General features: G+C 35.8%; 1 protein-coding gene across 6 annotated transcripts in view; it reads left to right on the top strand.

Moving 5' to 3' along the window:
* The window catches only part of LOC111045524 (octopamine receptor Oamb-like), a 236,441-nt gene that overhangs the window by 142,286 nt on the left and 69,814 nt on the right, over window positions 1-24,341 (top strand). For all 6 annotated transcript variants that reach the window (XM_039440540.1, XM_039440515.1, XM_039440532.1 and 3 more), the window contains one exon: window positions 16,161-18,088. In XM_039440540.1, coding sequence (XP_039296474.1) covers window positions 17,837-18,088 — 252 coding nt within the window. In that variant the 5' untranslated portion in view covers window positions 16,161-17,836. The remainder of the gene's footprint in view (window positions 1-16,160; window positions 18,089-24,341) is intronic.

The raw sequence follows: 24,341 nt of genomic DNA, 5'->3' as shown, positions 1-24,341 counted from the left end.
ACTGTATATATCGTTGAAATTCTCATGCGTTTTGAAGAACAATCTATTACAATAGTTATAGAAATGAAATGAGAAAAATTAACGCCTAATTAAAACTAACTTAAATTGAATTATCAATTCAATCAATTGATATGTAGCACTCGTCAGCAAAATTCAATATGAAGGGTGAATGTGAAGGGTAACAAGGATTTGAATGTGTATGAACATGGATGGCTTCCGGCCACCAGCTGCAGCATGGAGTGTGGGTGTGGATTGTGAAGGGATAATAGTAATAGCTGAGCAAATCACGTCAGAAATTGGATACGCACTTCTATTGCAAGCATTTCTACGTTCACTTGTGGTCATAACCAATACTTGGAATAGCGGGAGGCATTCGTGAATGAGAAGGAAAAGAAAAGCGGGATATTGCCGTAATAAATGTTCCAAATAAAAAGCACCGGAAACCAAAGAAAACGGTTACAGGTTCTAGCTAAAATTCTTCTTGCGAGCGCTTTCAAGATTCACCATTGTGAACTCGCTAACCCATTCCACCGTTACTGCATCTGCTATTGAGACATTAAAAACAATATTCCACCTCACCTGGCTACCGTAACGTAACGGAGACAGCCGTTACAAGGCAAGGCGTGGCTCAATCTTCACAAGCGCGAAGCGTCGTTATCATATCTCAAAACGCTTACATGCTGCTTCCACATCCCCACCTCCTCCAAGCCCTGTCAGACGTGATGATGTCATTTCTCCTTGTTATTTTGTTTTCTTAACAGAATCGTTCTGAAAGTAATCTCCTAATCGACAGCTGTGCACCCTCCAGCTATCTCATGTTCTCTTATCACCTGCTGCTTCGCTTGACGAGTCGTCTATGGAAAATGCCATGTTTGTATCACGTCTCTCCATCAATGGTGATATTCAATTCACAAGGAAAAGGAGGCTCTTGAGAATTGAATCTGGATTTTAACTCAGCATCAGTGAAAATTGTTAAGATTGATAACACTAATCTATGATGTTAATAAAGTATGCTGGAATAGACAGTCAACTCTCGCTACTTTGGCACTCGCTAATTCGAATCTCTTGATAATTTTGATTTTTTGTATTGTCATTTGAAAGAAATCAATGTATATGTCTTGTGCAAATTACTAACTTGTAAATGTGCACTGACTTTATATTTTGTTCCACTACTAAATGATTGGAATCATGAATGAACATGATGATCATAATTTCATAATTTCATGACGACAAAAGTAATTTTTGACAATAATTTTTACTTTATTTCAAAGAGGCTCAATTATTTATGTTCGCTCCGGATAGCTCGGTGAAAAAAATAATGTTGACTTGAAGCTTGGCATGAGGTTATATGAGGGAATGGCAATTACAGAAAAAATAGATTCCAAATTACTAAAAGTACAAGCTCTGAGTCGCTCACAAACCAGCACGCACGTTAGTCGTTGCGTTCTCTTATCAAGTACTTGACACATGTGATGAGTTTTCGGCACACGATTCTATTTCAGACACGATACGGCACGAGACACTACACGACGTTGAAGCTACTCTCGGTACGACCCGTTTTCATAATCTCTCTCCAGAGTCTGTTGTTACACTTTCCCCCATGCACTGTGCATGCCAATTTTTCAGGAATAGGATAAGGTGAGGGAATCGAATTGATTAATTAGTTGATGCCAGTTTAAGTTATCGCCAAGTTGACATGTAAGACTTCTACCAAACTGGCAGAGTTAGGCGTCCACTTTTAATATTTTATTATGCCTTCTCATCGTTCAAGCTTACTCTAATTAATTTGACCAGTTATCTGGAATGTGCCATTACAATATATATTATATGAAATCCCTCACTCACTTAATCAAAAATTCAATCATTCACTTCCTCACTCACTAACTCACACTTGAAACCTCAAGCTACATTGCTCCAATCTATGATAATTGAAATATAGAGAAATATAGATATATAGTCTACTTATTTTGATAAATAGACTGAAAAAGTCTTTATTGACTGTTTGACGGAAGGAAGCAAGATAAAATGAAAAATTCGTCTTATTTCTGGATGATTTAAGCCCATTCAACCGATGACCTGCTAAACGGATAAGGCGAGCGAAGCGAGTCCACTCCCTAGTATAGAATACTGGTGAAATCAGTATTGATAAGTCTTAGCTATATGTCATACGGAAATGTTATTGAATAATAATTATTCACCCACGTTATTGTATCCTCTCCAACATTTATAACAATCATGAATCTTTTAATGAACTGAACCACTGATACAAATTTATATCTTTCATCACCAACACTGACCGTTTCTCCTCATGAAATGGGTGATTTAAATTCCCATTTCTATTATTGCCTACTACGGAAACTAGTCCATTTATACTACTGAAGTAGTGGTTCGCTCTCTTTCCATTCAAATTTTGGAAAAGTGCTCCCTCGCATCAGCGCTCTCGCTTTTGGTCTCATGAATGGCCCCAATTGATCGAGAATCGCAATAATTGACAGTGACCAATTCCCAAATTGAGAATCGAACCGAAAGCGATGCCGTTCAACGAATGTGATCCACCAAACCACATCGTGTGATGGTTGACCACCCTTTGATCACTAAACTACACAGCTTTAGAGACTCCTAAGCCATGAATAAATAGCTTTTACATGAACTGGTCTACAGTAATTAGATCGTTAAATATCGACGTTGTTATTATGTTTCATAATTCAATCGAATAATCGAAAGGTATTTTGTGAATTAGCTCACACGCTTCGGCTCATAATTCAAACACTCCTTTTGTATTCACATGATATCAACTGTTGTCACACAGACGCCAGTTGCAGAGCTTTGGCCAGAGTTGGCCAGTGCCAGAGTGACTTTGAATTATGTAGCCAAGTATTTGGTGTTTTGTAGTGTCGGAAATCATTGCTTCCGGATCTAGATGTTTCAAATACACTCACATGATATAAACGTGCAGTTGTATCATCACTACTGAATTTCAGTTCTTTCGTTTGCTTTTAGATTCCAACAGATTTTCGAGTTCCTCCTCTCCTTAGAATCGGTGAATTTTGCAGTTTATTCAAAACTTAGTTAAAACACCAAGGAATCGAGAACGTTGAACGAAATCTGAAGCTATTTCCACTTTGGCGATTGTTGTGGTACCAAATACTCTAAAATTTGAGAAAAAATGAAGGTTCACGAATAATTTTTAAACATTAAATAATTAAGAGTATTCATTCAATCAGTAAAATAATTTGGGATTGAGATAGAGAATAGAACCAAGGATAGGTTCTTGGTACTTTTAGATGGTACCATACACTAAGTAAACATTGTAAACATAAATCACAGAATGGTTAGATCTATGATAGTACCAAGAGAATAGAATTAAGTAAATCAAGCATTAGCTTATTCTGTATCTAACAAGCTATGTTGAAATCAATTGAGTTATTTGAATTTGAAACGGGAGACAGTTAAAATATATACAGAAAATTGAATCACTGACAACTTCATTTCCATGTTCCTCCTCTACTTCATAGAGCTTCGTATTTAACATTCTCATTTCCCGAGAAGAACAAGAACTGCAACATAGAAAAAGTGATAAAACTTGGAAAGTTGAAGTTGTCTAGAGTTCTTCTCTTCACTGCAAATCCTAATTTTACAAGGGTGGATTGAGAACGATTGCTCGGGTCTTTCCTTCGGAGAAGCAACATAAAATGTGTTGCCAAGTTTGTTTTGTAACATTAGATACCAGATACCTGGCAACTTTTCATGTGTAGAACAAAATCTTTGTTTTGGATTTAACATTCTATTAAGCTGATTGAAGAGGCGGAAAACTTCATTCTTGTTGTGAGATGAGTGGAGTAGGACATTTTAAAATGTGTGTTTATTTAGTGTATGGGAGGAAAGTCATTCTGTCATTAAAGTGAATTCTTAATTGATTAGAAAATTTGGTTTTCAAGCTAGAGGCTCTTCTTATCGATGAACAGCTCTCTGCAATCATTAGCTTGTATCTCATTCCATACTTATCAGAAATTTGACAAATGTTGTTTACTGAACATATCATTATATACTATTTTCATGAACATGGGAAAAAAGAATGAGAAGTTCCTATTTCAAAGATTTCATCCGATGAAACTATAAGGAGAAGGGTAAGTGTAGGACGATTGACTATTTAAATAAATAATTCTCTCAACCTGAAATTATTCCTTCCCGTAATTGATTCAGTAACTCAGTTCAATAGTAATAAACTATTGGGATGAAGCAGTTGAACTGAACTTATTTCAGGAGCTGGGTTAATCGATTCCATAGCTATAATCTTAGCATAAATTCCGTAGTAGTTTAATTGGTAGCACGCATGATTCATGAATGGAAGGTAGCAGGTTCAAGTTGCAAACTATTATTTTTTTTCACTGAAAATGTTCAACTCCGATGAAGATTATTGACGGAATTTTGACAAAATAATAAATAATTATCTATTTTTAATGTTTCCCGGACATAAGGAGATTGCATTCTACAACAGTGAATTTTATCAGTGCAAAGAACGGTTTACCTGCTATTATTGTTTATTTTAGTCATTGGTTATTCTTATACAATATTATCTATAATGTCATAAATAGTATGAAGTAATATGAAACGATTGGAAACTCCAGATGGTATTACTTGAATGGACAACTAAATATTTGTATTCTGTTCATTATGATTGTAATAGCCAAAATAATAATATTATGTGTTTTTCTGTGATGATGCATTAAATTCTAAGCTTGTGTGTGGGAAATGAGGTGTTTGATGATGAAAGACTTGTGAGCCTCAGCTTTGGGTGGATTCCCAAACAAAAGGTAAATGATGTTTTTTCAGCTCAGAAGTGGTAGGTATATAATAATAATAGCAAGTAAAGTGCAGTGAATGGAAAGAATTTAGTGTGATTATCTTGACTTTCAAGACTTGTGTGTAAAATAGTTAAGTTATATGATGTATAAACGAAAAATTAATGGTTAGTCAGAGTGGCTAGTTTCAATATGATCACGCTAACAGAGAAAATGATTAAAATAATGGAAAATTAATAAATACATAGTTTTCTGAAGAGTTTGGCTCTAGAGTGATTACTCATACAACGAGGGTAGCAGACACATGCAGCTTATCTCAACTCATCAATCATAGCCTATTAGTGGGACCACGATACCAATTGCTTCCCTCAATTTTTTTTATGAATCAATTAGCCTATTAATAATTATAGAATATTGATGAACATCAATCTTTCATTGAGAGGTATTCATACAATTCAAACTTGGAGTGGTATGGGACGAATCCGAACCGATAAGCTGTTCAGAATAAAGTGGTCTGCTGTCAGTCGTACTAGTCCTATCCTGTGTAGAACAAATTGGATTCGAATCAGCCGGGGCGCTTGAAATAGCTGACTGAGTTTGGCATGGAAACAAAGAATCTTGGCTAGTTTGATTACATTTGCCTTCCCAGTCAACAAATACTCCTGCCCTGTATTCAAGTTCATTCATGAATTTTGTCTGCTTGATATTGAATGACCTCAACATCGATCTCGCATACATGAATCCGACTGAATAAAATAGTAATTGATAAATTTCCAAATAATTCCAAGTATTCGGTAGCTCTTCTACTCAATGAATATTTACTATAAAGTAGTTGCTTTGTCTGTGAAGTATCAAATAGAATATTATTTCATAGGAGCTCACTCACCTCCCATAATAATTCAATTTCATACTTGATTTTAATTTTTTCACTCTTCTTTTACATCAGTACTTCTCAATAAATTTTTTCTCTCCTCAATAATATTTTATGCTTATATAAGCTCTCAGTTTTTTTGTAGATATTGTATGATTAGATTAGATTAAATTAGAGTTCTTCATTCAAGTATGTTACAATATTTACTTGCTTATACAATAATTATTTACACTGAATGACAGTATTGCTGATTATTTTTAACGCATTTAATAAAGTATGAAAAATCAATCAATGAGAATAAAGATTGTATGTAATTTGAATAACGTTAATACAATAGTGTGATGTAACTTCATGAATCGGCGGTGTTTCAACAAATAAATAACTGTCGATTCTCTGAATAGGATATGAAATGATATCTTTTCCATCAACACATGACCGGAAGGCATCCGTATCTTTTTGAATAATCTTTGAAATATGCTTAATTTAGCTCATAGGCAAACGCACACATCAACAAACGGACGTACGCAGACAGGCAGAGGAAAAATCCCATCTCAGAAGTTAGAATTTTGCATAACACGTTCGACCGTCTTCATTATAATTATGTCTGTAACTCTGTATACGTCTGAATGCAAACGTTCAGTTTCTTTCTTCGTCTTTCTACATACGTCTGTCTGCTGCAGTGTGTGTTCGCTTCAACTGTAGCTGAATTAATCCTGGCAGATGTTCATCCTGCATTGCCTCAGTTTTTTTGTTAGTTGGCTGATCACTATAAATGCATAGTAAATCACAGTCTCTTATATGACTAGGCTACAATGTTAACGGATGATGTAAGTAACCACATGATGTAACAAGTTTTCCTCTATTTTTTAACAGAGCAATTTTCCCAGTTACAAGAGTTATTCTACAACTTGGAGAAATTTCCCTTGCTAGGTTTATCCTGACTCTGAATGCAAACTCCATATTTTCAAGTGTTATCATGATGTGAAAAAATACCACTAGCCAAGCTTTGCATAACGATCATAGCTCTAATTTGTGCACTATGCATGAGACAACAGTATAAAATGTAGCAGTGGAAACAGTGGCAAGTTAGTTGCAGAAGCCTCCTCATTGTAGCGAGAGGAATGTTTTAATTACACTCCCACAGAAGCTGTCCCCTTAAAACGTCGACCAACTGCAATCTCAACTAGGACTCGCTGTTTTTCACATCCAACGTTTCCTCTCGCTTGGCCTTGCACTCTTTCTCTTTTTAATAACACGTCTAGCGCCTCCTCTGTCTTTGGCTCTTTTCTTTTCTGCCTGGAGGGCTCTCTTGTCCATTCTATTTACGTGCGTTTCGTATCTAAACTTTATCCGACTGTTACCTGGTGGATTTATTTACTGGCAAGAACAAAGAGGATACTAAAATGCTCAGTCCTCCGGTATCCTTTCACGCCGTTCTTGTTCTACATATATACAACCCGGAGAGCACACAAGCAGCAGCAGCAGCAGCAGCAGCAATGCGCCAACCAGCATCCTGCGACCATTTGTCTTTCTCTCTACTCTTTCCAAGCAGCTCATGCCTCTTTCATGGTTCCTAACTCCCTTCCACATTAGACGTGCAAATATTAATGAACTTCATCCACAATGCAATCCCATTATCCCTGACTCTTGCCTTCATCCCCACTCTCCATCCTGACTTAATTTACAAGAAGAGCGCACAGCTATCAGTTCAGCATCATCTTTTTTTCAAGAAGTCAACACACACTTTCTATCTCACTTCATTACTCAATTTCAACGGCTCTTTAGGATCCATCCAATTAAAGTTGTATATGCATGTCTTTATGTAGCGTTGATTCTAGTGAAAGCGTATCAATACAATCTTTCCTGTTTTTGTACCCTTTGCTATACAGTTTTTTTTTCAATATTGTAGGAGAGAAGTAAGCAAAATTTAATCTATATCAAAAACTTGTATGTGATGCATTATGAGAGTACAGAAATAGATCATATTTTAACCAGCTTGGGGCTAATCTACACAAGGCATTTTTATGGCAGAACTGCAGGACAGAAAGCTCTTTTAAATCGTAGAGCTTCTTGTCCTGTCGTGTCGTGTCGACTGTTATGAAAAACGCATCGTGTGGTTTAGCTATTGTTTTGCAGTTTCTTCAAACCTACGTAGGAAACTCCACCACTTCATGAAATTCTTTTCCACACATATTAACAAATCATTTTCTTAACCATTTGTCCTTCTCTGCCCAGTAAAAAATCAGAGCAGTGATTGAATGAGTCTAGCTTTTATAATGCAGTCAATAAGTGCACATATTTTATATAAATATACACTATCAGTAAGAGTTTCTCATGAAATATTCGCTGTTTAAATTTCAAGTAGTATGTTAGGATGAAAAAAATTATGTCATTAGTCTTTAGACTAGATGGCTATAGTGTTGACAATAAAAATATCCTATTCTGACATCAATCTTGTAGATGCCATCAACTGCAGCAAACAGATTTTCTATAGTATCAGAAGAACGAAGATATCTTGTGATTTGTGATATAACTACTACTATGCAAATGATAATGTCTAGTTTTCAACATCGATTGACAATTATCTCATTTGCTTCCATAATAATACTAGCCAAGTTTAAATGAGATGAATCTTGAATAGAATGAATAAGACAGAAGGATGAATGAACAGCACAAAAGAGTAGCTAAGCGTGCACCACCGTACGTGCCTCATTCATAGCAGCGGAAGAAAGAGAAATTTGATAACTACTCTCATTTGGAACTAATGAAATAGATATCCTGTAGCAGGGAAGTTGGCTGTCGAGAAGAAGTTGTTTGTCGACAGGCGTTATTGCAGTACTCAGAGGAATGACAGAAAAACATGGGATGTGACGCCAGACGCTCGTGGAGGCAGTGGAGGCGGCGGAGACGGTGGTAACGGCGGAGGCAGTGGAGGCAGCGGAGGCGGTGACAGGGTAACAGACATTGGTGACTGCTATGCTTATGGTGTTGCTGCTACTGGTGCTCATGCTGCTGATGCCTGCTGAGCGTTTCAAGTTTATGAAATAATCGCCTTGGGTGGTCTGTCATTCTCAACTCGAGTAGATACGTAATTCCAGGCGACACTAGTACGCCGTTGTTTGAATTCGCAATAGTCACCGTTGCCATGACAACAGCAGAATTATTTTCTAACCAATAAGAAACTAGCCGTGTATCCCAGAAAGGAGCTCCACACTTTTGTGATGTGGCATGAGGCCTTGTTCGGGATGTTATGAGAGGCGGGTATCCTAGTTACTCCTTTCCTACTGGTTTCTTTGATTCTTATTTATCCTAAAAGCCTGACGCAGCACACACACACACATTGATTCTTAGAAGTTCAATTTCTTACCGTACTTATTAAAACTTTACAATAGAATCTATTGATATAATTTATAAGGATGGCAGAAAATCGTACGTCTAAAGATCGATGTGTGTGTAGCTAGACTAAAGGTGACATTAGTACTAGTCGTGTGATATACATTAACTACTCGTATAAAATTATATTCCGTTCAATTGTGAGTTCTTCATAGTGCAGTCAAACTATAGTTCTTAAAAATTCAGTACTTCGTACTCTATTCCTATATCCATAACTTAGTTCATTAAGTTGAATAAAACGCCTGAATTGTTCTGCCCTGATACTATTTCGAATGAAATCGTTCAGAGTTGGTTTTTAGATTTGGAATGTATATTGACAAGCTTGAATGAGAACAATTATCACAAAATAAGCAGCTGGAAAGATTAATTCAATAGAGTGACTCATATCAAAGAACAATATTTCACAAAGTTGACAGAGCCACTTATTGCAGGCCTTCTTTATTAAGTGGTTTTGATCTAGCATCAACCAATCTGCAAACCACATTGTTTCCATAAGTTTCCATAAAGAAACTTCATTCTGATAAATTTAACTTCACATATAGTTCATAACCTTATTTGAGTTCATCCACGAGTTTCGTCCCATAGTCGAGAAGCTCAACTCTCAATTGACTATTAAGTTTCATTAGCTCCATTTAACACAAATAAATGTTATGTATAAATGCATTTACACTCATTTGTCAGATGATTTATAATATTATAATTGGTCTTCATATTTTTCGAATACCGATGTGAATAAGTTATAGAGAATGTGAATAATGAAAATTCATGTGCGGGGAAATGGCATGGAATTGTGGAGATGCGTTTTTGACAATTTGATGGATGCATTAGCAGAGATGAATTACGATGGAACGTTGTATTCCATATGTAACCTGGCCAGCATGCAGCTGTCCTATTCGATCACAGATCACCCCATCCCAATGCTTCTGTCATTCTGTTCCATCACTGAACCCTGCGGCTTGGACCCAACTGTCATTTCCTCCCACGCTGGCTAACTCCTGCTGTTTTTAATATTCATCCCCCCGGGAGCACTTATTATGGAACATTCGATATGTTCACATTTAAAGAAATGTTCTTATCGATTATTTGTAGATCGTTTTATTGTGGAGTTCCTGTTTATTACAAGGTTATTAGATAATTCATTGAATGAATGAATGAATGAATAATCATTATCTGATTATAGTTTCTCAATTGGATGTAGTCCATCCTATTTAATCAATTTACAGAGATAATGTCATCATGATACTTATTCATCTCGATTTTAACCTCAGTGGCTGAATGCCAATAATGTGTATGTGATATATTGTCTTGAATATCATATAGTTTCGAATTCATACCTATTCAATGTGCAGTGAATAAAAAAAACATGCAATCATGGGAAGATATTTCAGTTTACTCGATAAAATATATCAAATATAATAAATAAATCTTACAAATGCACATATCATTTGGGCTACATACACTCAATAAACTTTACTTCTACATTTTGATTCTTCTCATAGGAATTGAAGTGAAAATGGCCCTAGAGTAATAAATATATCCTAATATGTGATGACTTTTTCATCATACTCATCCATTTCAACTATATTTGATATAGGTATCATTATAATAAGGTTTCTACCGCAGGAAATGTTTCTTTTTGATCAGGATGAATCGAGGCGAAGGAATGGATTCTCTAACGAAAGATTAAGTACATTGACAGAAAATGAAACCGATGAGCATTGGAGAATATCTCATTCCTCCCATGACTATTCTAAAATATTGATTTGAACTCTTCCATCGAATTCTATTTGTTTTAGTGGCACTCAATCATTTAAGATGGAAAAACTATTGAAAACAGTGAAGAATGAGAAATGATGACAAGTCCAATTTGAGCTTCCACCTTTCGCAGGTGCCAACAGTTAATTAATCATCCGATTATTCAAGTTGCTCACCTGCAGTGGGACTTATGAAAAGGTTGGCCTCATCAATCACCCAGCGTTTAATACAGCCTGCAACCCTCCGCCAATACGACCTGGTATCGGTGGATGAATGTAATTGAAAAATCGTGTCAACAAAGAGTAAGTCTTGAAAAAACTTTACTATCAGCTATAGATTTTTTTCAAAAAAGGAAAATGCAAAAGAATGATACTAAGAAGTAGTATTTGAAAGTAGTGTTTCAAGGCTTGAAAGTCCTGAAAATGGTTTGATAAACATTATAAAATTGTAACCAATCCTTAAAAATCAAGATTGGTCATCCCAATAAAATTCTTACATCTATAACAATTCAATAAGCACTATTACACTTTCAAGTAATCGTAATGTATTTGAGAAGACTGATCAGAATATATCTGTTGAAAAATAGTTCGATCATATAATTATTTAGTTCATATCGAATTCATTTATAGAACCTTCAATGAGCAGTCTTAATTTTGTATTGAAGAATTTCCAAACATTCATTATTTGAATATTCTCCAAAGTCACAAAGGATCATGAAGTCTACTTTTTCCTGAGTGTAAAAATTTTGAAAAATAGCTTTCTATATAGTTCGGAATAACTGTAGATTTTCATACTACTGTTGTATATTTGACATCAATAACAACCTTGAACAGACTAAATATTGAAACATACAGTACTACTTGCTGCAATTATAATTATGATTGATCAGACACACAGCTCCAAGCATTCAAGCCGAATTAGAAGCTTTGATCGTTGTTGCGGAAAATGATGATGATCCAGTCGGGAACCGTTCTCTCTGTGTGAGTAACTTCTATAATAATTTGCACCGAAATTGTATCAACAGAAATCAGTTGATGGACGTCAATTATATTATCAGAGATTTTGTAGGCTTATCAGCTTCCTAGTTATCGAGTTAATGTGAAATATTTCTGAAATTCTCTTCCATCTCTTAACTGGATCACTGGTAATCGTTTCAGTATTTTCTTGTTCCTCAAGCTTTATTCTGATGTTTTATGTCATACAACATATTCAGAGTCACTTCCTCATTCCTATTTTGTCTTCACATGCTTACTGATACTCCATCTCCCACAGGCTAAGTACTCTCGTTTCCTTTTTTCGTTTTTTTTCAAATTTCAACAATGATAGTTAGGACAGTATATTTTTTCAACTAATTACGATCTGTGAATCATAATATAGATATTATTTTTCAATTCTCGTATATAGGGGATGGACCTTACCTCAATGAATTCGATCACTATCTAAAAAAAATTCAGAAACAGCATCAGTAAAGTATTCAAGGCATTAGACTGGTTAATTATCAAATCAGGTTCACTGTGAGTTGGAACCTTGAAAGGGACTTATCAGCACAGGCGATATAATGAGTTTCAATACCCAGCTATTATTAAGACTCGTATATTGTGTAATGATTAGTATGATCATTTATTAGTATGATGAATTCACTTGAGAGGACTAAAATAATAATTTAAGTCTTGAAGAGCATCAGGAATTTGTAATATGGACTGAGTGAGCTGTTTTTGAGCAGACAGACCTTGAGTGAAAAGCTTCGATAGAACAAGTGTATGAGATTTGCTTACGTAACGTGTGGTTCCTTGTACAAAAGCTGGCTGTTCTCTTAGAGAAGAAGCAAAGCGGCTGGTGGTGGTAGTAGTAGTCTGGTATTCGTTTGCAATCAATAAGCAAAGCGAATAATAGGGAATTGGAGTGTAGGAGCTGTGGCAGGGTTAGCGAGAAGGGCAAGTGGTCGAGTAGGGCTGTGCTCGTCCTTGCAATCGAGCATTCCTTTCCTCACGCGCCCTTGGCCCTCACTTCTCTGCCCTCAGTCTTCTGCCCTCAGTCCTCTGCCCTCTGCCCTCAGTCGATCTCGCTGCTGCTTTGTCTCCATAGCCACTTATTTCTGAGGAATTCACAACGACGATTTACCTCGCCTATTCAACACGCAATCTCGCCGAGAGCCCCGACGATTCCGGTTGACTTCTCGGTGCAATGCGATGCGATATCCAACCTCCAACCACCGCCGCCTCATTTGTTCTCACCAATTAACTCTCTACGCTCGGGGTCCAAGTATTCACGGCCCAAGGCAATTTTGTTGGATTATTATTCTAGCGACAATAATATCTTCATTTACGCGGAAATCATTGAGCAAACTCAGCTCTGCTGGTAAATATTATGGCGACAAATTATATGCTTCTCTATATTCATTTGTATTGAAATCATGCTTTGTACACTAGGTTTATGACATTTCAATATCAAAGTCATTTTATCGATCCATTTCAAACTCCATTTTGATATCTATTGCTATAAAATTCTATTTTCCATCAGCAATATGTATAATTAATTCTACTTGTATTTCAGAGTGATAAGTACTCCAAATGCTTTGTAGATGTTTTTGAATGATATTTGCAAACCTGATTGAGCTCTCAACTAACTAAAGATAGATATGAGAAATACACGAATTCCCAACATAACCCCATAACAAAATATTCTTTCGTGGGCAAATAGATTGAGAAACATCCATATCATTCACTGTAGAATAATGTTCGATCCTCCTACGAATAAACAAGTGGTATCTAATGGTGCGTTTAAACTTATGCGCTGCGCGTCACACAAACGGAACGCGAGCAGTACGCAAGATGATAGCAGGTCGCACGAGTCCGGTTCGCGTGCAAAAAACTGGACAAGCTTCCAGTTCGTTTCACGATAAGGATTCGCTAAGTACGGTGATCGCGAGCATGCTTCGTGTTTCACATCATACTCATTTTTATCGTGCAGCAGACTGTGACACATTGAAAACATATGTTGAAAACCAAGTTTTCAAATGCCTTGTTTCCATTTGGTTGAAGATACTTTGACAATCATTCAAATAAAATTCTATTATTTTTTCAACAAAATGTTTAATGATACTGTCATATAGAATTCTAATCAATTAATTTTTTTTTAGATTGGAACATAATTATTGTCCTACTGTATTCTGAACAAGTGTTCTTCCTGACAAGTGTTCAATAACCCATATATCAATGTTGACACGTCAAACACTTCATTATACGGATAATATTATCCGCCATTTCAAGTTAAACCGCATCCAAAATGTTTATTGAGTGTTTTAGTCAATCAGATGATTGAATTAAGGATCTTCACCAATCACAAATTGGTAGCTTGCACTGACAAGTGACAACACTGTAAGACCTATAATTCACTGTGTGAATTGAGTAGTGCAAAAGCAAAAGTGCAGTCTCCAATCCTTCCACGTGATATCAAGCTTTATCACTTTCTACCATATGCTATGACTAAAAACTTGAAGACTGGTAGCTGTTCAAATTCTAGTATTTTGTAGGTAGTTCATTAAGGAATATAGATATTTTCATGCTTGGTAGTGATACAATTAGCATTTGATGAAGGGATCAAGTCATTGCTGAGTATGAACGCTCTGATTGCTTTGTCTTTGAGGCTGTTTGTCTTTTTGCAGCTTCATGAATAATCATCAACGTGCCCTAGCTCCTCAAACTGTGAGTCTTTAACTAACTGGTACATCTCATCCTTCGGCTTAGAAAATCATCCGGAGAAGCAATGTGACGTACTCGGTTGTACATCGTACCTTCAGTAAGCTATTAGTTAATCATCCAATCTTATTAAAATTCGGGTGTAGAATTATAAGTATGTCAAACAACTCGCGAGGACAGGTAACCCAAAGTATAGAATGCATAGAGATATTATTTGATTCAATAAATTTAGTATACGAGAGAAGTAGTAGAAGGATCAATTAAAATTACTATCGTTCCACATGAATTAGATTGAAGGTGCTTTCCAATTAATGCGATTTAATTATTATTTAATGCGACTACGATTCGAATGTGAGGTTTTTTACTAAACCATGTTCTTCATTCATAATCAACAGAACTAAAAATCTACTAGATAATACGTTCAAATTTTGCATTTATGTTTAGTTGGCCATCTAGAGGCGCAAGAATGGTTTTGAAAACATTTCCAAAGATATGACCAAAATATGCGTTTTTCCAGCGTTTTTCTGCGTTTTCTCAGCTTTTTCAAGAACTAATTAACAGGCAAAAAATGTTCAAACTTGGTACACAAACTCAGCTAAGGTATAAAAATGTTGTATTGGAAGTTAAGTTTCGCCTAAAGTTAAGACGCCCAAGTTTCGCCCGAGATCGGCGGTTTTTGAGCGGTTTTCCTGCTTTTTCTAGACCTTCAAGAACTAATTGACAGATCATGTTCAAATTCCGTACAGAAGTTCAGGGAGGGTCTAAAAATGTATTCTCAAGAGGACTCGGAACTATGCCAAAGATACGCCCAAGATAGGTGGTTTTACGGAGTTTTCTCAGCGTTTCCTAGCGGTTTATCTGCGTTTTCTCACATTTTTCAAAAATAGATTGAGAGAAAATGTTTTAACTTGGTACAGAAGTTCAACTCGGGTCTTGAAATTTTGTCCTGATAGGACTTCAAAATTACGCCAAAAATACGCCCAATATTGGCGCTTTTACAGCGTTTTCCAAGCGTTCCCCAGCGTTTTTCAAAGGGTTTTTTTTCTCAAGTTTTTCATTGAGTTTCCGTAGCAATTCCCTACATTTCTCAAGCAAATTCATACTTGATAGGGGTTAGATAAGGATGTTTGTTAAGTTCTCCATATCATTCCTGTTTCAAATTCCAAAGAAGTATTAGACTGAAATACAATAATTTTCATAATATTCTAACCAAGTCTCTAATTAATAAATAACTGAATATTCATTAATTCAAAAATAAATATCCTCACAACCCTGTCCTACATAATTCCAGAAAACTGAGCCTGAATGTCTCTTTTGACTTTTTCACAAAAGGAAGAATGCTCAAATGAGAAATGCAGGCCAGCGAAGCGAGCGTACTGATCCTATTTTTGGATGATCCAGCCGGGGGTCTAGGGGGCGGAGCCCCATGGCTAGACACGGATAGACATGGATAGATATTAGAATTTATCAAATATCAGATAGTATAGATTGTAGATGATATATATCTACAATCAATCTATCAATCTATCTATCCCTGATTGTTTATTCTATGCTATTGTGAAGAACATTGAAATACTGAACATTAGTCGTCCACAATTATACTTCTGGTATTCATGTACACATTTCGATTTTTTGTTTCAGAGGAATAACACATGCAAGCTGAGAGCTACAAAACGCACCATTCTACTAGTCAGTTGGAACTGGTGATAAATCATTCATAATGGAGTGAATTTTTCTGTTCATGCAAAAAAGAAACCTCGTTAAATTTCCATTGCAGTTACATTCTGTTGTTTTCAGTTCTAATCGTCGGCTAGTGAAAATTCAACGTCATTAGTAATTATGGAAATGCAATCGTGAACAATGGACTTATTCCCATGAATTCAAATCAATATGCTGAGTGCGCATGATAATGAAGGTTTTTTACTCGGAAAATTTTTGAGTGGAATTCGAATGAGTGGAAAGGGATTCGAAAATAGGACATGTTCCAGTTTGTCTCAGTCGTGAAAACTATTAGTACTATCATTATGATATAAGTAACTGGCTTTTGAAATAATGACGAAATGAAAATTCCGTATTTGATTTTTATTGGCATTTTGGGATGCAAGGCCACTTGAAAACCTCTAAGGTTCAGAAGAAAATATTTATTATAATTTTTTAATTACATAACATATTTCTAAAAAAGTATGTGAGAAGGGAAAGGCTCGATTAAACAGTGATTGCTTCCCATACTGATCAGTTCGACTATGAAATGAATCATACTGGTCAAAGTTGTTGAACTGTTATGGAAAGTAAAGTTCAAACTATTTCTTGTGAATTGCAGGAAACGAAGTGTCTCAAAAGAACTAAAATGAAAACTATTGAGATTTGCCATCAAATTCAATCAATGTATTTTTCAGAGTTGTCATCATGGTTGGATGAGGATGTAAAGGATGTAGAGGATGATTCTATTGATTACATAATAAATAATTGTTGAAGCATGAAAAATGAAGTTGGAGAGTCCATTCAAGTTGATAGAGCTTACACAGAATATTATTGTTCAGATGTGTATCTATTTTTCACGCTGGAAAGAATTGATCGATTGATGAAAAATTAAATTGTTCTCCACCTGACAGCTACTCCAGTACTGCAGTGAAAACTTGGAAAAAGCTATTTTTCTCAAACTTCTTTGAACAACTGAGAACTTGAAATTAAAACTACCGAGAATATTTCCAAGCCGATAGAATTGCACCTTTGAATAAACTGCCAGTAAAATGTGTCAATATATGACAGAAATTTTGTAATTATGTAATAGTCATGCGTCGTTCGTAATTATAGGAAATTATAAAGTCGAGAACTAGTAAAATCAGAAACTTCATACTGTAAGGTAGTAATCTTACTAATATTCAGGTGATTAATTCAAGATAAAAAACTATAAAATGAGAGTCAAAAAAAGTGGGAAAGGGTATTAGCCAATGATTCTTGCATCTTACTCAGTAACAGGACAAAACTAATGAGTATGAGTAAGATATTTACGAATTTAGTTAAAAGATAAATATTAGATTGAGTAGAATATCAACGGGAACCAGTTGTCAGGAAAAGCTTAACGTTGACGATATTATAAGCAACCAACGAGAATCAAATATTAGGCATACTGATGTGTTCAAGCGGTTGGTATGAATGAGTTCAAGTATAAAATTCTAAGCAGTTAAAATGCATTTCCAATTTGTTAGGCGCGAGATTAATGTGTATTTGAACAGAGGAATTGTGCTGAGCAGGGTGGTTGGAAAGGGAAAGAGCAGTGGTGAAACGCCGCCTGAACATGGTGGGGTATTTGTGAAATGAACCAGTCGGTCTGCGATAGCCTGCGCGCGGAGGTGGAGTGGGAGGACCCGCGTCTGCTGTCTGCCCTCGGTGTGCTCATCCTACTCGACCTCATGGTCATCCTGGGCAACCTGCTAGTGGTCGCCGCTGTCTTCATCTCGTCCAAGCTGCGCTCTGTCACCAACATGTTCATCGTCAGCCTGGCTATTGCCGATCTCATGGTCGGAGTCGCTGTCCTGCCCTTCAGCGCCACCTGGGAAGTTTTCAAGGTGAGACAAATCAGTTTGTGAATACTCTTGATCTGAACCCAACCTTATCCTAGACCTGAACCCAATCTAACCCTTCACCTGATTCTAAGTATCCCAAATGTACCCTAACGAAAGAATAGATTAAAATTTCCATAATATACAGTAAACCCAATCAGTTTGAATCTTCAACAGTTTTGTTATCAATATCGATGAAGATGCATTATTTCCGTATTGGATTCCTCATCATAATTATGCTGCACAATACAACAGCGCAACAATAATTACAGTGCTTAATTCTCTCTAGATCACTTACTATCAAGTCTTTAGGCCGTTACAGCCCTGTGGAAGGGATATCAGAACTAAACTCGAATAATTCATGTAGTGTGGCCTAAAACTTTATCAGTGACACTTGTGATGTGTAATGGCTTCAATTATGAAGAAAGTGCTGAGTACATCACTATACAATGTTGTACACACCTACTAACATAATTTGAACAATGTGTACCAGTACTATAAGCTGTTTAGGAACTTAATTCTATTTATATTGCCTACTCTGATATTCTGGAATACACCACAATGGTATGTAGCTGAAAATGTTGAAGTAATCAAATATATAAAAATATTCAGAATATACTCATGAATCAATTATACTAGCTATTCTGTGACTAAATGTCATGAAGAATACTGATCCTATTCATTCATAAAATTCATTTGATATTCTATTTAATAGTCCTTCATTCAAGAAATTCGTACATTGTAGGCATTTATTCATCAACTTAGTTTTATTTTAACTCCAATATATTTTTCAAAGAATTACTCTCAATCTATCTCTCTATAGAAAAGCATCAAGTTCATTATGGTGGCTACAAGAGAAAATTGATGAAAAAGATATTCTCCAGAGTAAAAAAGGCTTCTTGCCATAGTTGTTCATTAAGATTGATGACTTAACCCGCTGCATCACTTACCCGGATCGATTTCGCTCATCAACTCACACAACTGACTACTGATTCCCACGCTTACTTATTGAATTATGGAACAGAGCACGATTTGCTTGAGTCTCACTGAGTTTGCAGAATGTCTGGAATCAAGAGAGTGAGAGAGATCCACGATAAATGTATCAGCGCTGAGCTTTGATTCCGCAACCCCTATCCTCAATCACATTCGAAGACTGAGACTGCTCAGTTAGTAGTCTTAATGCCCCTGCCACTCGAAGATAATAAGCTCAGAGATCGTTACTTGTATTTCCAACTCATACTCTAGTCTTCTAATATTGTTCTGTACAATTTGTGCAACAAAATATATAATCAGAAGCATGGCAGCAGAGATGTAATCTCACCTCTCCAAAGCTTCTTCGTATCAAAATATCGAACCCCAATTGTGTGGAAAAGATGAGATCGTATTTCAATCATGAAGCTCTGAGTCCCGAAAGACTTTTCTACAAAGAAAACTTGTTTTTGATCAAATCTTTCAGCAGGATGAATGCTTCTAATAAATTTTTAAAATATATATTTAAGAATAAGTAGCTTCCCATCCATCCACATTCCAGATACACTGAGTTCAAGAATTTATCATATATATGCTCAATAATCATCAAGATCAAGAACATATGCAAAAACGTGAACATGAATTGCATGGAGAATTGGGATAAACTGAACTAAGTTCTAAATAGTGTGTTTGTCTTTTCGGTCTCAAAATTTTATAGTTTTTTCAAAGTTTGGAATTTTCTAATCAATTGTGATTGATTTAATTTAATTTTGAAGTATTTTTTTTTAATAATTTTTGTGTGTATTGAATTGTAAATTGAGTGTGTAATAGGAGAATGTTAAGTGACACATAACCTAGCTACATTTGGACTGTTGTATAAATTAGAATTGGAACCGTTTTGGGCTTATAAGCCTGTGGTACTTTTCTGTAAGTTGTGTAATTCTGAATGATTGAATAAATAAATAAATAAAACATAAAACTGGACAGTTTAACGTACCAGATTTTGTACCTCGTGAATACTATCAATCCTTGTGAAAACGAGGGAAACGACTCACTGAGAGAAATACGGAATAAAAACTCAATCAATCAATTAATGAAAATTAGAAGTATAATAATTGTCTATGAATATGAGATTCTTGCAGTAAGAATCTTCATTGATCCTCAGCTCATGATGAAAACTGAGGAATTAAACTAAATCGGCCCTAAATTTATCCTAAATCAACTGGACGGAATCGGACTTCATCTACAGTAATCATCAGCGTGGGAGGATCGAATTCGCTTACTGACGATGGAGCATGAAGGCGGAAGGTGCTAAACTACACGTCCCATGCGAATACTGACTTGATTGGAAAATGCATAAGGTACAGCGTGGCAGAGCTCGGATACGAGGAAATTATACCTTAATGGGAAATCAATTTGAGGACGTTTTCGTCTGACTGGAAGAGTGAGACCTTCTAAAAGCAAAATAATGATAGTGAGTCACTTTTCTCTTCCTTGAAAATTCTCTCACTGGACTTTTTTATTAATTGCAATTTGAGTAATAGAGACACTGGCTAGTGATAAGGATATACAATTATTATTAACTCATGAAACGATAATACTACGACTAATGGATTCATGGTAGTTGAAATAATACCCTCACAGCAATCTGCAGTAGAAATAATATTTGTTCAACAATAATGACAAGCTTATCTGAGTGAGACACAGATACAGAAATGTTCTAAATTCTATCAGCAGACAATATCAACAATAGCGACTTGTACAATATTCAACTTGTTAGCATAACATAATCATATTACACATATTGAGCTACGACCTACGACATATACAGTATTCGTGTAAGCATCATGTTACACATAATGATCATACCTACAATGATATGGTGAAAACCCAACAGTTTACAAAATTCAGAATGTTTTTGATGCGCAGCATATTTTTCGCATTTATGGCGGATTAGATAGATGGGAATATAAAATGATATTGCTGTTTAACCCTGGTACTGAGGTCAAATGCGTTGTGCTTGAGGGGGTGGGAGGGGTTACCAGGTTACAAACCCGCCAAATGAGCCCGAAAAAGAGGCCCATAAATCAAAGATCCTGGATGCATTATGAAAAAATGGAAGAAATAATGGTTTTTAACTAAAATATTGTTTCTTGAATGTTGAAAACTATTCAACTCATTCGAATGATTATTCTCCAATATATTGGTTACAGCAATTGGCTATATTGAAAGAAACCATCTTTAATGCTTGAATCTGCTTTCAAAACATTCATGAACACAACGGAAACAAAGTTAGAATGGAGAATAAGCATAACGATTGCAAACGGGTATGCAAAAGAGACGCTTTTTCTATCACCAAGCACCCCCAATCATCAAATTCATGTTAGCTAGGTCAGTAGGTAAGGTCTATAAGAGGCCAACGATTTTTGACCAACCACACATTTCAAAATCCTGGCTGATACAATTTGACTGCTCATTTTTTGGTCACCACATTTTCAAGTGATGTGTGCAACCTTCATAAATTTGTCTGAATTGAAATTAATGCATCCAGAATATGCCGATAAATGACTCATATAATTATGTTGTGAAAAGGAATGAAAAGAATGAAAAGGAATTCCTTCATACTCCGATATCACTATGATTATTATAATATCATCTACTCTGAAGATAGGATTAATCAGACTATAGAATTATTATTCATAATCAATCAGCTGACAACTGATTACACAGATGTCTGGAGAAACCAGTCTATTTCTGTATTTCTATAAGGTCTATAGTTTCAATCAAAGACTGAGAAGTATGCATCTTTAAGGTCTTTGGTTTCAATATTTTGTTTTGCAGTCATGGTATTATTAGGTATGCGTGCCCATCAGTATCAAAATATTCTCACATTTGAAAAAAAAACTATTTTAATAGGTGATTGAAGATAATCAAATGAACTGAATGCTGAAGAAATTATAATATTTTTTATTGTAAAAAATTAATTTTCTTCAGATGGGAAGATTATCACGAAACTAATTCATACTCCATATGAATTAGATCATATGGAATACATATTCAAACGTGAACTGAGTTTGTTAACATTTGAAACAGGTGACATGAGATACTTGTGGATGAGAAAACTGAGTGAGGTCTACTGTTCACAGAACTACTAGTATAGGGTAGAATTTTCTCACAATTTCTTTTTTCTGTAAACTAAGGAGCAGGCAAGCTATTCATGATAATTGCAAATTGTTACACATTCCTATGCGTGTGGAGCGTGGAACAAGCTCATGATCATGGATCAAGCTTGTTGCGGCGTCCATCTCTTCCTTGGTCTACCAATAATTCTTCTGCCTATTTGCTTGTGGAGTAGGGCATTTGATGATGGTAGACGGTTTTATGGCATTCTAAGGACATGATATAAATTATAATGGAAATTTTCATAACGGCAAGGAAAGTTGTGTGAGTGCGCCACACCAGATTTTCCAATATGGAATTGAGATATGGAGGGGTTGCTTATGATATCAATATGAACAAATTATTCACATTACAGAAACACCTTATCAGAGCTGCATTATGCAGGCCAAGATTGTATCCTAGTAGACTTCTTTTTCAAGAACTCCAGGTTCTTACAGGCAAACATATGTTTAAAGAATCATATTATTCATTAACAATACATTAAACTTGTGTTTTCCAGCAGGTATTGAATGAATGCAAGAACCAGAAGTGAAGCATTAGGCCGGTTACAGACGAACCACAATCGCATGTGGGATGTGGGACCGACATACCACAGGACAATACGACTAACACAGAGTCTTTCACACTACATTTGAGAAAACGCTCATTAGTGCGATTGTAGTACAGAAGCTAGGGGAAACTAGGTGATCAAATCAGTGATACCACAATCGCAAGGAAAATAATCGCTACCACAGCGCGCAACGCCCTGTGGAAGTATCAGTGCCACTGCCATGCCTTCTAATGCATTTCATATGCGCTGCGTATGCATAGTAGCTCCCACATCCCACATGTGATAGTGGTTCGCCTGTAACCGGCCTCAATCCTCCATATTTTAAAAGTTCCATGTTTATTCCATTGATTCCTGCAGCTTTCCGGTTTTTGGATGCCTTGAGGGCTTCTTGCAGCTCTGTCATGTCAAGTTGGTCTACATGACAGAAATGACATTCTGGAGGGATTCCCCTTCTGCAGTGTCATGAAACCATAACTTCTTATTATAAATAAAATATACAAATTATATTTACTAGCAGCTCTCTGTTCGATTTCTGCATTATCCTCATGAACTTATAGGCTAGCTCCTGTTTGCCGTGTATGTCTTCTTCCACAGTACTAATATATCCCTCCCATGATTCCTGCTGTACCCTTCTAATTACTTGTTCTGCAACGTTCCTAGCTCTATTATACAATACTTTATTTTCTTCAGAAGGGTAACTCAAATATATTTTATATAGTCGTTGTTATTCTTTTACAACTTTCTCAGTTTCCTCGTTCCATATTCTCGAACCCTTCTTCCTGTAGATTCGTTTCTTGGTACCTAGAGCTTCTGTGGCACTCAATTTTTAGCTGTTGATATATTCCTGCATTCCATTTCTAGCTGGAACAAGCTACCATCATGGAATAAACTCATGAAACGTGCAAAGCGATGATATTCAATATTCTCCATGATACTTTTATTATTCCTCTTCAGAATTGTCTTACATGGGAAAATCTTACTTGAAATTTGAAAAACGATATTAATCCTTTAAATCGTTTTTGAAATTTTAGTATTCAACGGTTGTATCACTCAAAATTCAAACACTTCCCTCAGACCCTTACCTTGTTATTTTTAGAGAAAATGTAGATGAAAAAATGTTATAAGCTCCAGAGAAAGATCATTGAAGATCGTTTTTTAAAACTAAACTAGTAGGTGAGCTACTATCAAGTAGATATCACTATGAACATCAAAACTCTTTGAAGTTTGTTCTCTTGTTGAGATTGGATTGGATATAACGGTGATAGAGACTTCTCCAACAAAGGATATTAATACAAAGCAGGCTTGATAAACTATTCGATAAGCAAGGCAAGCTCAAAATAATCGCTAGTAACAGCTTTAGATTATTTCACTTCTGAAACTTCAAACTACTAAGTTCAAGGAATTTCAGCTAGCAACTTCCCTTTGGATCCAAAGGATCTAATATTGTAGACATATTATAACTCCTCAACCCTTTTTTCTTGAATCTTCAAGTAGGTATTTTTTCAACATAGGAAAATAGGACAAAGTATCGATTATGATACAGTATTTTTAAATGAGAAT

Source organism: Nilaparvata lugens, chromosome 1 (genome assembly GCF_014356525.2).
Source record: "Nilaparvata lugens isolate BPH chromosome 1, ASM1435652v1, whole genome shotgun sequence".
Lineage (NCBI taxonomy): Eukaryota > Metazoa > Arthropoda > Insecta > Hemiptera > Delphacidae > Nilaparvata > Nilaparvata lugens.
The sequence above is the reverse complement of the archived record's forward strand: the minus strand, read 5'-3'. Positions and strand labels throughout refer to the sequence as shown.